At 45.8% G+C, this 15,273-nt stretch overlaps 2 protein-coding genes across 2 annotated transcripts; both read left to right on the top strand.

The window, feature by feature from the left end:
* The first annotated feature begins 6 nt into the window (after positions 1 to 6).
* Positions 7 to 1,956, top strand: LOC125513488 (subtilisin-like protease SBT3.8). Its single transcript, XM_048678615.1, has 5 exons — positions 7 to 44; positions 435 to 686; positions 864 to 981; positions 1,074 to 1,245; positions 1,343 to 1,956. The coding sequence occupies exons 2-5, from the start codon at positions 442 to 444 to the stop codon at positions 1,891 to 1,893; spliced, it is 1,086 nt and encodes a 361-aa protein (XP_048534572.1). The 5' UTR covers positions 7 to 44; positions 435 to 441; the 3' UTR covers positions 1,894 to 1,956.
* A 1,845-nt stretch (positions 1,957 to 3,801) lies between these two features.
* Positions 3,802 to 4,847, top strand: LOC125515925 (germin-like protein 2-4). Its single transcript, XM_048681409.1, has one exon. It carries the CDS (start codon positions 3,884 to 3,886, stop codon positions 4,568 to 4,570), a length of 687 nt encoding a protein of 228 aa, XP_048537366.1. The 5' UTR covers positions 3,802 to 3,883; the 3' UTR covers positions 4,571 to 4,847.
* The last annotated feature ends 10,426 nt before the right edge of the window (positions 4,848 to 15,273 follow it).

The raw sequence follows: 15,273 nt of genomic DNA, 5'->3' as shown, positions 1-15,273 counted from the left end.
TCAAAGAGCAGCAGTGGTTTCAAAGTTCTTGTGGTTCCAGTGAGGTAAGTGAATCAAAGATATTTGTTTGTTTCCGAACCTTTCTTTTGCGTGGTTAGATTTTGTAAGCATTATTATTCTTTCCCCATCGCTACCCTAATAAAAACATGCTTACGGTAGACTTTTCATACCATTTCGCGAGTTCTTCTTTTAGTACCATTTTCGTGGGTATTTCCAAATCCGACAGACTATTTGCACTCAATATTCTCTCCTGTCGCTATCCTATAAAGCAAAACACAATTTTCTTCTTACATCATTTTTGTGGCCCATTCAATATTTTTCCCTTTCAAAAAGTAGGATATCCCCCTTACCTCTGTATCAATTGATGCTCACAGCCATAGCAATTCGATCTAAACAAGACTATACTTGACATAATTTTACCTTCTGTATTTTAGTTGTGACATGGAAATTCTCAATGGCACGGACGTGAAAGGGCAGATCCTGTTCTGCACCATGCAGCCAGGGGATCAAGATGTGTTCCAGCAGTCATCACAGTACGTCCGGGATGGTGGGGGATCTGGTGTCATCTTTGCCCAGTATACCACGGACCTAAGCTTCACAGCACTAGATGTCTGCAAGGGCATAGCCTGCGTTCTCGTGGACCTCGACATCGGAAAGAAGATCGCCAGCTACATGGACGACGCAAGGTATGCACAAAAAGTTCCATTTTTGTGCAATGAGAGTCTGAGTTCAGGCAAGGTGGCATGCAAGTGCCGTTCTGATCTGAACCAGGCGACAAGCGTGGTAAAAGCAATCTCAAATTGACAAAAAAAAGTGCCGTTCTGATCGTTGGAGAGAACTTTCTTGTTTTATTTTCTGAGCAGCTCTCCAATGGTGAAGATCGAACCGGCGCGAACCATCACGGGGAAGGAAACACTGGCACCAAAAGTGGCCATGTTCTCCTCGAGGGGTCCGTCGCCTGATTATCCCGCCATTATCAAGGTACGTGTCAGCCGCTAAGCTAAAATGTACTGTACTTAACATGCTCCGTGGCAACACAGGTCATCTCAGTGCCTTGATACATCTTTTAACAGCCTGACATAGCGGCACCTGGAGTCAACATCTTGGCGGCAAAGGAAAATTCGTATGCAATTTTGTCGGGGACGTCGATGGCAGCCCCACATGTAGCTGGCGTTGTTGCCCTGCTGAAAGCTCTTCACCCAAACTGGTCATCTGCTGCAATCAAATCAGCCATTGTCACTACCGGTAATGATTAAGCACGCAGTTAGCACATGCCCAACAGTAACTTTGTACGTGGAGGCAGGCATATTCATCTGTTTGTTGCTTTTGCATGGTAATGAAGCCCATACAACCGATGAGCACGGAATGCCGATACTGGCGGAAGGGCTGCCTCGGAAGATTGCCGACCCGTTCGACTACGGAGGCGGCAACATCAACCCTTGTGGGGCAGCTGATCCGGGCCTGGTTTACGACATTGATTCACAAGATTACGATAAATACTTCCGCTGCACCATTGTCAAGAAGGCCTCCGTGCACTGCAACACGACGGGAATGCTACCGGCATACCACCTGAACTTGCCGTCCATCTCGGTTCCCAACCTAAGGAGTCCGGTCACCGTGTCAAGGACGGTGACAAACGTTGGGGATGTCGATTCCATGTACCATGTAGAAATCGAGAGCCCTGTCGGAGTAAGGATGGAGGTTGATCCACCTGTACTAGTGTTTGATGCGAAGAACAAGGTTCGCACGTTTCGAGTGAAATTGTCCCCTGTGTGGAAGCTACAAGGGGATTACACTTTTGGCAGCCTTACATGGGGTAATGATCAGAAGGTGGTGAGGATTCCAGTTGCGGCCCGGATTACAATTCAGGATTTCTATGCGGATGTTGCATAGTTAACCGGGCGAAACATGCAAAAATAAGATAATATTACATGATTGCATGATTATTCACTTTCACATGCACATGCTTATTATTATGTGTCACCGTGCTGACGAGAGATGCTACTAGTGAACTTATGAACCGGACTCAACTTTCTCGACAAGAAAACCTCTAAACTCTCATTTACTTGATTATATTTTCGGTTATGCAAAAATACAAGACCGCTTCATATACCATCATCTACTCATTACTTATTGCAACTAGCAGAGCTAGTGTTATTAACAATCACACAAGAACTGCAAACAAAAGTAGGATCTTGATTTTAATTTTGTGAGGAGGAGAGACTAGGCGATACCTCTACCTCTACGAATTAATAACCTTGATTCTTCATTGAGGGGAGAACTTGCTGCTTCTGCAAAATGACTTACGCACGAGGGTGCAACAACTAGCTGGCCATTATAGGGATTGGAGCAAGTAATACGCGGTCGTGTAGTCCACGAGCAAAAACAATAACAAAACCATTTCAAACGACCAATGGGTGCTGGTGGGAGGGAAGGTCGATGATGACAAAATCACTACCATAACAAAGTACTTCTAAATACGAATCTAGTGGCACAAATTTCAAGTCATATAACCTTGTATTTGTGGAGTAATTATTGCTCAAATGCATGTCTTAACGAAACAAAATACGCCTGACTTTTATAGGAATGAAAATACTGTAGTACTTCTTTCAAGCATGTATACACCACGTGTGGTAAGTGTACCAATCATAGAAATGACTGTTAAGTACACACAATAACGAAACGGGGAATAATGGAATATCACGTACGGTACTGTGCCGACCTGTATGTTGTTGCGCTGGCAATGATGCATGCTAGGGCGAGTTGCGTCGGCGGCAAGGCATTGCCCGGTGGCGTGGCTGCAGCCGGCGGTTGGAGGCACCGCACGGAGAGTCTGCTACGCCACGAAAGCATCATGTGCCCGGAGATAGCGTGATCATGGAAAGGTACAAGCACGTAGCCACGCTCACAGTGCCACACCCACTCACCACCCATATATACCAATTATTAATATTCGATCACCATGCACACTTGGTTTTTTTTTTTGCGAAAAACCATGCACACTTGGTTAGTTGATCTAATTATGGAGAATCATATATGCCATCACTAAACCGTTCGATGGATCATCACCATGCACACCCTGGCCCTCCACCTTTTGGTCCCGAATATATCCCTGACACGACAGATTATTGAAGAATCTACATATTAAGCCGAAAAAAGAGAAGAATCTACATATTTCCTCAATGTGTGTGCTATTCAAAAAAAAAAACGCCATGTCAGTTGATTCTTGAAGAAGGCGGCGTGAAGCAGTTGGCCATGATGTCTACGACGAGGCCGAGCCAGGAGCGTGCCACAGATAGGGCGAAGCTCGTGTCCCAGAGGGTTGACGAGGCGAGTGAGGTGAGGGGAGGACGGTGACTGCCTCTCAGATCGAGCTCAAAAAAAGGACGCCGCAGCCGGCCATGGTGTTGCCTGGGAGGGCTCGTCGGTACCTTGCCGATGGCGGGGACAACACGGCTTGGTGCGATGTCGATGATTGCAGAGAAGTAGGGGGGTAAGGAGGAGGGGCAGCGCGAAAAGGGTCAGGAGCGGGAGATGAAGAATAAATCGCAGCCGTTAGATTTCAATCTAAACTCAGGCTGATTCGCTTGAAACTAATAAAAACTAAAATAAAATTCCGTACGATTCCCTTTGAAAGTCTTTGAGCGACTTTTCCGGTCAGAAATGTCGACCGATCGCTATCCCCACATAACGGTTTCATGGCCTACAGCTACAAGGACCACTACGTGCTTCCAGGAAGCTGCAAAAGCTTCCGTTCAAAAAGGAAAAAAAAAGTTGCAAGGCCTGCAATGCACGCGGAGTTGCGACCTGTCTACATAACCACGCCACTAGCGCCCAGCCAGTACGTCAACAAGTGAAGTGCAGCTGGCGAGCTGAGCAGTGAATGGCGACGCACCATCTTGCCCTCCTCCTGCTCGCCGCGCTGCTCCCGGCGGCGGCGATCGGCGCCGACCCGGACGCCGTGCAGGACTTCTGCGTGCCGGACCCCGGCCGCGGCCGGCCCGTGGAGCTCAACCTCATCCGCTCCTACCCGTGCAGGAGCCCCGCCAACCTCACCGCGGGCGACTTCGCCTTCTCGGGCGTGCGGGTCGCGGGCAACTTCTCTGCCGACACGGGGTTCGCGGGGGTGTCCGTCACGCCGGCGCAGTTCCCGGGCCTGCACACCCTCGGCATGTCCTTCGCGCGCGCCGACCTCTCGGCCGCCGGCGGCGTCAACCCGCCGCACTACCACCCGCGCGCCACCGAGACGGCGCTCGTCCTCGCCGGCCGCGTCTACGCCGGGTTCGTCGACACGGGGGGCCGCCTCTTCGCCAAGGTCCTCGTGGAGGGGGAGGTCATGGTGTTCCCCCGCGGCATGGTGCACTTCCAGCTCAACGTCGGCGACCAGCCCGCCACCGTCTACGGCACCTTCAACAGCGAGAACCCAGGGATCGTGCGCATCCCGGCCACCGTGTTCGGGTCCGGGATCAGGGACGCCGTCCTCGAGAGGGCTTTTGGGCTCACCGTGGAAGAGCTCCGGCGGATCGAGAAGCGGTTCGGCGTGCCCAAGAAGGCCGAGCTGGAGGACTAGTTTACTACTAGTACTTCCCTCCTTGCTGGTCGGCCATGGCGGCCGGCCGTGGCCGCATGTTCATGATTAGTTGACAGGTGTAGACTTGTTGGTTGGGAGTATGGGCAATACTTATTTCTTTTCCATTTGATTAATATATACTTGTGGATTTATACTTATAGTGGTGGTCGGCAAGGCTCATCCGTCGGTGTAATGATGTGAGAAGTGTATAAGGCATAGTATAAATTAGTAGACAAATCTTGAGGCGAGTATATGACACCAAACAAATTAATGTTCATGTCACTCTAGCTAACACTCACTTCATCCATGTCTTCCTTTGAGAGAATGGAGGGATTGGAGGCCGAGAAGAGCTTCAATTCTGGATGTTCTGCACTATGCGGTGGCGGTGAGACTGACGCCCCGGCGGTGGAGGATATCCGCTGGATGATCTTGGTTCGTGTTTACATGGACAAAGGCTTCAGCACCTATTGATTTTTTCGCAATATGCGGACTGCTTGGGATCTAGCAAGAACAAAGTGTGAGAATAAAGTGTGGACTTTGGTTGACTTGCGCGATGATCGGCAAGCCATCGAGAATAAATGGATCTTGAAGAAGAAGACTGACGCTGACGGTAACGTTACTGTCTACAAAGCTCGACTTGTTGCGAAAGGTTTTCGACAAGTTTAAGGAGTTGACTACGATGAGACCTTCTCACCCGTAGCGATGCTTAAGTCCGTCCGAATCATGTTAGCAATTGCCGCATTTTATGATTATGAAATTTGACAAATGGTTGTAAAGACTGCATTCCTGAATGGATTTCTGGAAGAAGAGTAGTATATGATGCAACCTGAATGTTTTATTGTGCAAGCTCCAGTGATCCATTTATGAACTGGTGCAAGCCTATCGGAGTTGGAATAAATGTTTTGATAGTGTGATCAAAGCATATGGTTTTATGCAGACTTTTGGAGAAGCCTGTATTTACAAGAAAGTGAGTGGAAGCTCTATAGCATTTCTAATATTATATGTGGATGACATATTGTTGATTGGAAATAATATAGAATTTCTGGATAGCATAAAAGGATACTTGAATAAGAGTTTTTCAATTGAAGACCTCGGTGAAGCTGCTTATATATTGGACATCAAGATCTATAGAGATAGATCAAGACGCTTAATTGAACTTTCACAAAGCACATACCTTGATAAAGTTTTGAAGAAGTTCAAAATGGATCAAGCTAAGAAAGGGTTCTTGCATGTGTTACAAGGTGTGAAGTTGAGTAAGATTCAATGCCCGACCACTGTAGAAGATAGAGAGAAAATGAAAAGTGTTCCCTATGCTTCAGTCATAGGCTCTATCATGTATGCAATGCTGTGTACCAGACCTGATGTGTGCCTTGCTATTAGTTTAGCAGGGAGGTATCAAAGTAATCCAGGAGTGGATCACTGGACAGCGGTCAAGAACATCCTGAAATACCTGAAAAGGACTAAGGATATATTTCTCGTTTATGGAGGTGACAAAGAGCTAAATGGTTACGTCGATGCAAACTTTGACACTGATCCGGACGATTCTAAATCGCAAACTGGATACGTATTATATTGAACGGTGGAACTGTCAGTTGGAGCAGTTCTAAACAAAGCGTAATGGCGGGATCTACGTGTGAAGCGAAGTACATAGCTGCTTCGAAAGCAGCAAATGAAGGAGTCTGGATGAAGGAGTTCATATCCGATCTAGGTGTCATACCTAGTGCATCGGGTCCAATGAAAATCTTTTATGACAATACTAGTGCAATTGCCTTGGCAAAGGAATCCAGATTTCACAAGAGAACCAAACACATCAAGAGACGCTTCAATTCCATCCGCGATCAAGTCCAGATGGGAGACATAGAGATTAGCAAGATACATACAGATCTGAATATTGCAGACCCATTGACTAAGCCTCTCTCACGAGCAAAATATGATCAGCACCAAGGCTCCATGGGTGTTAGAATCATTACTGTGTAATCTAGATTATTGACTCTAGTGCAAGTGGGAGACTGAAGGAAATATGCCCTAGAGGCAATAATAAAGTTATTATTTATTTCCTTATTTCATAATAAATGTTTATTATTCATGCTAGAATTGTATTAACCAGAAACATGATACATGTGTGAATACATAGACACATAGAGTGTCACTAGTATGCCTCTACTTGACTAGCTCGTTAATCAAAGATTATTATGTTTCCTAACCATAGACATGAGTTCTCATTGGATAAATGGGATCACGTCATTAGGAGAATGATGTGATTGACTTGACCCATTCCGTTAGCTTAGCATTTGATCATTTTAGTTTACTGCTATTGCTTTCTTCATGACTTATACATGTTCCTATGACTATGAGATTATGCAACTCCCAATTACCGGAGGAACACTTTGTGTGCTATCAAACGTCACAACGTAACTGGATGATTAGAAATGTGTTGTACAGGTGTCTCCGATGGTACTTATTGAGTTGGTATAAATCAAGATTAGGATTTGTCACTCCGATTGTCGGAGAGGTATCTCTGGACCCTCTCGGTAATGCACATCACTATAAGCCTTGCAAGCAATGCAACTAATGAGTTAGTTGCGGGATAATGCATTACGGAAATGAGTAAACAGATTGGCCAATAACGAGATTGAACTAGGTATTAAGATACCGACGATCGAATCTCGGGCAAGTAACATACCGATGACAAAGGGAACAACGTATGTTGTTATGCGCTTTGACCGATAAAGATCTTCGTAGAATATGTAGGAGCCAATATGAACATCTAGGTTTCACTATTGGTTATTGACCGGAGACGTGTCTCGGTCATGTCTACATAGTTCTCGAACCCGTAGGGTCCGCACGCTTAATATTCGGTATTATGAGTTTATGTGATTTGATGTACCGAAGGTAGTTCGAAGTCCTGGATGAGATCGGGGACATGACGAGGAGTCTCGAAATGGTCGAGACGTAAAGATTGATATATTGGACGACTATATTCGGACATTGGAAAGGTTCCAAGTGATTCAGGTATTTTTTGGCGTATCGGGGAGTTACAGGAATACGAGGAAGAAGTATTGGGTCTCATGGGCCAAGTGGTGGAAGAGAGGAGGCAGGGCGCGCGGCCCCCCTATCCCAAACCGAATTGGACTAGGGGGCCGGCCCCCCTTTCCTCCTTTCCTCCCTCTCCTTCCATCTCCCTCTCCTCCTTCCTTTCCTGGGAGTCCTACTCCTACTAGGAGGAGGACTCCTCCTCCTGGCACCCTACAGGGGCCGACCGGCCTCCCCCCTTGCTCCTTTATATACGAGGGCAGGGGGCACCCTAGAACACACAAGTTGATTGTTCCAAACCGTGTGCGGTGCCCCCTCCACCATAATCCATCTCGATCATATCGGAGCGGTGCTTAGACGAAGCCTTGCATCAGTAGCAACATCATCACCGTCATCACGTCGTCGTGCTGATGGAACTCTCCCGTGAAGCTCTGCTGGATCGGAGTTCGTGGGACGTCATCGAGCTGAACGTGTGCCGAACTCGGAGGTGCCGTACGTTCGGTACTTGGATCGGTCGGATCGTGAAGACGTACGACTACATCAACCGCGTTCTCATAACGCTTCCGCTTACGGTCTACGAGGGTGCGTAGATGATACTCTCCCCTCTCGTTGATTTGCATCACCATGATCTTGCATGTGTGTAGGATTTTTTTGAAATTACTACGTTCCCTAACATGATGTTGTTCACATTTGTGATTCTGATGGTGATAATATTGCCCAGTCTCGTTATTAAACATTTTCCAGGCAACAGTTCATTTACATCTAGTTTCACTACACTTATTATTGCTTTGCTCCATGAGAAAATCCTTTGGTATTTGCTTTTGTTATAAGAATATCACTTGTGTCTACTAGCACGTTACGAGCTATCTGCCTGGCATGATCAGCATCCATTGTGTTTTATTTATCAATATCAGAAATTTTCATATGTATGGTTGTACCCTGCTACCCTAGGGCTTAGGGCATCTTTAGCAAGAAGGGGGTAAACTTTTATGTTTGAAAACATGAAATGATACTTTTTTTGTTCCAGTAAAGATCATTTGACTAGAAAAGTCCCACAACCTTCTACGCTCGCCAAATGCTTATCTTGGCAGGCTTCATAGGATTGATCAAATACTATAGAAAAAATGTCGGAAGAGAGTTATATACCATGTTTGTGGTTCCCCTTTTGATTTTATTTGCAAATGGTTCGTTGGGTATTTGTAAACAATTCTAGATAATATGCTAGAGAAAATCAGTAATTGGGAGGTGGCTCACAAACGCGCACACCCGAAGCTTCTCCTGCGTCGGTGGATGGTAGAACTAGTCGTGGGGTGGTGGATGTTGGAAATATGCCCTAGAGGCAATAATAAATTGGTTATTATTAATTTCCTTGTTCATGATAATCGTTTATTATCCATGCTAGAATTGTATTGATAGGAAACTCAGATACATGTGTGGATACATAAACAACAACATGTCCCTAGTAAGCCTCTAGTTGACTAGCTCATTGATCAATAGATGGTTACGGTTTCCTGACCATGGACATTGGATGTCGTTGATAACGAGATCAAGTCATTAGGAGAATGATGTGATGGACAAGACCCAATCCTAAGCCTAGCACAAAGATCGTGTAGTTCGTATGCTAAAGCTTTTCTAATGGCAAGTGTCATTTCCTTAGACCATGAGATTGTGCAACTCCCGGATACCATAGGAGTGCTTTGGGTGTGCCAAACGTCACAACGTAACTGGGTGGCTATAAAGGTACACTACAGGTATCTCCGAAAGTGTCTGTTGGGTTGGCACGAATCGAGACTGGGATTTGTCACTCCGTGTAAACGGAGAGGTATCTCTAGGCCCACTCGGTAGGACATCATCATAATGTGCACAATGTGATCAAGGAGTTGGTCACGGGATGATGTGTTACGGAACGAGTAAAGAGACTTGCCGGTAACGAGATTGAACAAGGTATCGGGATACCGACGATCGAATCTCGGGCAAGTATCGTACTGCTAGACAAAGGGAATTGTATACGGGATTGATTAAGTCCTTGACATCGTGGTTCATCCGATGAGATCATCGTGGAGCATGTGGGAGCCAACATGGGTACCCAGATCCCGCTGTTGGTTATTGACCGGAGAGTTGTCTCGTCCATGCCTGCATGACTCCCGAACCCGTAGGGTCTACACACTTAAGGTTCGATGACGCTAGGGTTATAGGGAAAGTATGTACGTGGTCACCGAATGTTGTTCGGAGTCCCGGATGAGATCTCGGACGTCACGAGGAGTTTCGGAATGGTCCGGAGGTAAAGATTTATATATGGGAAGTCATCATACGGTCACCGGAATAATTCGGGGGGTTACCGGTATTGTACCAGGACCACTTGAGGGGTTTCGGGGGTCCACCGGGAGGGTCCACCTGCCCCGGAGGGCCCTATGGGCTGTGTGTGGAGAGGGACCAGCCCCTTAGTGGGCTGGGAGCCTCCCCCCTAGGGCCCATGCGCCTAGGGTTTGGGGGAACCCTAAAGGGGGGGGGGCGCCCCCCTTGCCTTGGGGGGCAAGGCAACCCCCCTGGCCGCCGCCCCCTCCTCAGATTGGATCTGAGGGGGCTGGCCCCCCTCTCCCTTGCCCCTATATATATGGGGGGGGGTGGGAGGGCAGCCGCACCCAAGTTTTGGCGCAGCCCTCCCCCTCTCCCAAGTTCTCCTCTTCTCCCGCGGTGCTTGGCGAAGCCCTGCAGGGTTGCCACGCTCCTCCTTCACCACCGTGCCGTCGTGCTGCTGCTGGATGGAGTCTTCCCCAACCTCTCCTTCTCCCCTTGCTGGATCAAGGCGTAGGAGACGTCACCGGGCTACACGTGTGTTGAACGTGGAGGCGTCGTGATTCGGCGCTTAGATCGGAACCAACCGCGATCTGAATCGCTACGAGTACGACTCCTTCATCCGCGTTCTTGCAACGCTTCCGCTTAGCGATCTACAAGGGTATGTAGATAAACTCTCCTTCCCCTCGTTGCTAGATTACTCCATAGATTGATCTTGGTGATCCGTAGAAAATTTTAAATTTCTGCTACAATCCCCAACAGTGGCATCATGAGCTAGGTCTATGCGTAGTTTCTATGCACGAGTAGAACACAAAGCAGTTGTGGGCGTCGATATTGTCAATTTACTTGCCGTTACTAGTCTTATCTTGATTTGGCGGCATCGTGGGATGAAGCGGCCCGGACCGACCTTACACGTACTCTTACGTGAGACTGGTTCCACCGACTGACATGCACTAGTTGCATAAGGTGGCTAGCGGGTGTCTGTCTCTCCCACTTTAGTCAGATCAGATTTGATGAAAAGGGTCCTTATGAAGGGTAAATAGAAATTGGCATATCACGTTGTGGTTTTCGCGTAGGTAAGAAACGTTCTTGCTAGAAACCTACAGCAGCCACGTAAAAACTTGCAACAACAATTAGAGGACGTCTAACTTGTTTTTGCAGCATATGCCTTGTGATGTGACATGGCCAAAAGGATGTGATGAATGATATATGTGATGTATGAGATTGATCATGTTCTTGTAATAGGAATCATGACTTGCATGTCAATGAGTATGACAACCGGCAGGAGCCATAGGAGTTGTCTTAATCTATTTATGACCTGCATGTCAACATAACGTCATGTAATTACTTTACTTTATTGCTAAAGCGTTAGCCATAGTAGTAGAAGTAATAGAAGACGAGACAACTTCAAGAAGACACGATGATGGAGATCATGGTGTCATGCCGGTGACAACGATGATCATGGAGCCCCGAAGATGGAGATCAAAAGGAGCAAAATGATATTGGCCATATCATGTCACTATTTGATTGCATGTGATGTTTATCATGTTTTACATCTTATTTGCTTAGAACGACGGTAGCTTAAATAAGATGATCCCTCGAAATAATTTCAAGAAAGTGTTCCCCCTAACTGTGCACCGTTGCGAAGGTTCGTTGTTTAGAAGCACCACGGGATGATCGGGTGTGATAGATTCTAACGTTCGAATACAACGGGTGTAAGCCAGATTTACACACGCAATACACTTAGGTTGACTTGACGAGCCTAGCATGTATAGACATGGCCTCGGAACATGGAAGACCGAAAGGTCGAGCATGAGTTGTATAGAAGATACGATCAACATGAAGATGTTCACCGATGTTGGCTAGTCCGTCTCACGTGATGATCGGACACGGCCTAGTTGACTCGGATCATGTTTCACTTAGATGACTAGAGGGATGTCTATCTGAGTGGGAGTTCATTAAATAATTTGATTAGATGAACTCAATTATCATGAACATAGTCTAAATTGTCTTTGCAAATATGTTGTAGATGAATAGCTCACGTTGTAGCTCCCTATTTCAATACGTTCCTAGAGAAAGACCAAGTTGAAAGATATTGTAAGCAATGATGCGGACTAGGTCCGTAGTCCGAGGAGTGTCCTCACTGCTACACAGAAGGCTTACGTCTTTGATGCACCGCTCGATGTGCAAACCCCTACAACGTCGTCTGTTGATGTTGTGAACACCTGACAGACACATCCTAATGACTACTTGATAGTTTAGTGCATCATACTTTACGGCTTAGAATCGGGATTCCAATGACGTTTTGAACGCCATAGAACATATGAGATGTTCCAAGAGTTGAAATTGGGATTTCAGGCTCATGCCCGTGTTGAGAGGTGTGAGACCTCTGACAAGTTCTTTTGCCAACAAGATGGAGGAGAATAGCTCAGCTAGTGAGCATGTGCTCAGAATGTCTGGGTGCTACAATCACTTAAATCAAGTGGGCGTTAAACTTCTGGATAAGATAGTGATTGATAGAGTTCTCTAGCCACTATCACTAAGCTACTAGATCTTCGTGATGAACTATGACATGCAAGGGATGGAGTTGATCCCGGAGTTGTTCGCGGTGCTTAAGACCGCAAAAGGTAGAAATCAAGAAGGAGCATCAAGTGTTGATGGTTTAACAAGACCACTGGTTTCAAGAAGGTCAAGGGCTAGAAGGGAAACTTCATGGATGGCAAACCAGTTGCCGCTCCAGTGAAGGAACCCAAGGTTGAACCCAAACCCGAGACTAAGTGCTTCTATTGTAAAGGGAATGGTCACTGGTAGCGGGATTACCCCAAATGCATGGTAGATAAGAAGGCTGGCAACTTCAACAAAATTTATACGTGTCATTAATGTGTACCTCACTAGTACTCCTGGTAGCACCTGGGTATCGGATACCGGTTCAGTTACTATTATTAGTGACTTGAAGCAAAAGCTACGGACTAAACGGAGACTAGCTGAGGGCGAGGTGACGATGAGTGTTGGAAGTGTTTCCAAAGTTGATGAGATCATCATCGCACGCTCCATCTGCCTTCGGGATTAGTATTGGACCTAGATAAATGTTATCAGGTGTCTACGTTGAGCATGAATATGATTAGATCATGTTCATTGCAATACGGTCATTCATTTAAGTTAGAGAATAATGGTTATTCTATTTACATGAATGATACCTTTCATGGTCATGCACCCTATGTGAACGGTTCATTGAATCTCGGTCGTGGTGATACACATGTTCACGCCAAAAGATGTAGAGTTAATAATGATAGTACTAGTTTCTTGTGGCACAGCCGCTTAGGTCATATTGGCGTAAGATGCATGAAGAAACTCCATATCGATGGATGTTTGGAGTCACTTGATTTTGAATCGCTTGACACATGCGAGCCATGCCTCATGGGCAGGATGACTAAGACCCCGTTTTCAGGTACAATGGAACGGGCAAGTAACTTGTTGGAAATCATACATGCTGATGCGTGTGATCCAATGAGAATTGAAGCGTGCGGTGGATATCGCTATTTTCTCATCTTCACTGACGATTTGAGTAGATATAGGTATATTTACCTAATGAAGCACAAGACTGAAACGTTTGAAAAGTTCAAGCGATTTCAGAGTGAAGTTAAGAATCATCATAACAAAAAGATCATGTTCCTATGATCTGATCAAAAGGGGATTTTCTGAGTTATGAGTTTGGCAATCACTTAAGACATTGTGAAATTGTTTCACAGTTGAAGCCACCTGGAACACCACAGGGTAATGGTGTGTCCAGACGTCGTAATCGAACCTTATGAGATATGGTGCGATCTATGATGTCTCTTACCGATTTACCGTTTTCATTTTGAGGTTATGCGTTAGAGACAGCTGCATTCACTTTAGATAGGACACCATCTAAGTCCGTTGAGACGACATCGTATGAACATTGGTTTGGCAAGAAACCAAAGTTGTCGTTTCTAATGTTTGGGGCTGCGATGCTTAAGGCTTCAGCCGGAGAAGCTCGAACCCAAAGCGGACAAACGCATCTTCATAGGATACCCAAAGGTGACAGTTGGGTACACCTTCTATCTCAGATCCGCGGGCAAATTGTTTGTCGCTAAGAACGGGTCCTTTCTCGAGAAGGAGTTTCTCTCGAAAGAATTGAGTGGGAGGAAGATAGAACTTGATGAGGTTGTCGAACCTTCACTTCAACCAGAGAGCGATGCAACACAGAAAGATGTTTTCTATGGTGCCTACGTCTGTTGAATAGGAAGTTAATGATAGTGATCATGAAGCTTCGAATCAAGTTGCTATCAAACCTCGTAGGTCGACAAGGATATGTACTACTCCTGAGTGGTACGGTAATCCTGTCTTAGATATCATGTTGTTGGACAACAATGAACCTACGAGCTATGGAGAAGCGATGGTGGGCCCGTATTCCGACAAACGGTTAGAAGCCATGAAATCCGAGATAGGATCCATATATCAGAACAAAGTATGGACTTTGGTGGACTTGCCCGATGATCGGCAAGCCATTGAGATAAATGGATCTTTAAGAAGAAGACGGACGTGGGAGGTAATGTTACCGTCTATGAAGCTCGACTTGTGGGAAAGAGTCTTTTCACAAGTTCAAGGAGTTGACTACGATGAGAATTTCTCACCCGTAGCGATGCTTAAGTCCGTCGGAATCATGTTAGCATTAGATGTATTTTTCGATTATGAAATCTTACAGATGGATGTCAAAACAAGTTTTCTTACCAAGTTTTTGTAAGAAAAGTTGTATGTGATACAATAAAAGGTTTTGTCGACCCTAAGGATGCTAAAAGGTATGCTGGCTCCAGCAATCCTTCTATGGACTAGAGCAAGCATCTCGGAATCGGAATATATGTTTTCATGGAGTGATCAAAGCTTTTAGGTTTATACAATGTTTGCTAGAAACTTGTATTTACAAGAAAGTGAGTGGGAGCACTACAACATTTCTGATAAGTATATGTGGATGACATATTGTTGATCCGAAATGATGTAGAATTTCTAGAGAGCATAAACGGTTGTTTGAAGAGTGATTTTCAAAGGAAGACCTGGATAAAGCTGCTTACATATTGGGCATCAGGATCTATAGAAATAGATCAAGACACCTGATGATACTTTCAAAGAATGCACACCTTGACATGTTTTTGAAGGAGTTCAAAATAGATCAGTCAAAGAAGGGGTTCTTACCTGAGTTGTAAGGTGTGAAGTTGAGTAAGACTCAAAGATTGACCACGGCAGAAGAAAGAGGAAGGACGAAGTTCGTCCCCTATGATCTTGTCATAGGCTCTATACGGTATGCCATGCTGAGTACCACACCTAATGTGTGCCTTGCCACATGTCTGGCAAGAGGG

This window comes from Triticum urartu, chromosome 6, assembly GCF_003073215.2.
Source record: "Triticum urartu cultivar G1812 chromosome 6, Tu2.1, whole genome shotgun sequence".
Taxonomy (NCBI): Eukaryota; Viridiplantae; Streptophyta; class Magnoliopsida; order Poales; family Poaceae; genus Triticum; species Triticum urartu.
Note: the sequence above shows the minus strand (reverse complement) of the source record. Positions and strands in the feature narration are given on the sequence as shown.

What these genes read in the sequence shown, in the direction of transcription:
- LOC125513488 (XM_048678615.1), top strand. Translation starts at nt 442, where the DNA reads ATGGAAATTCTCAATGGCACGGACGTGAAAGGGCAGATCCTGTTCTGC. An exon ending in AGCTACATGGACGACGCAAG is followed by an intron (nt 687 to 863) that starts GTATGCACAAAA and finishes TTTTCTGAGCAG; the next exon opens with CTCTCCAATGGTGAAGATCG. An exon ending in ATCAGCCATTGTCACTACCG is followed by an intron (nt 1,246 to 1,342) that starts GTAATGATTAAG and finishes ATGGTAATGAAG; the next exon opens with CCCATACAACCGATGAGCAC.
- LOC125515925 (XM_048681409.1), top strand. Translation starts at nt 3,884, where the DNA reads ATGGCGACGCACCATCTTGCCCTCCTCCTGCTCGCCGCGCTGCTCCCG.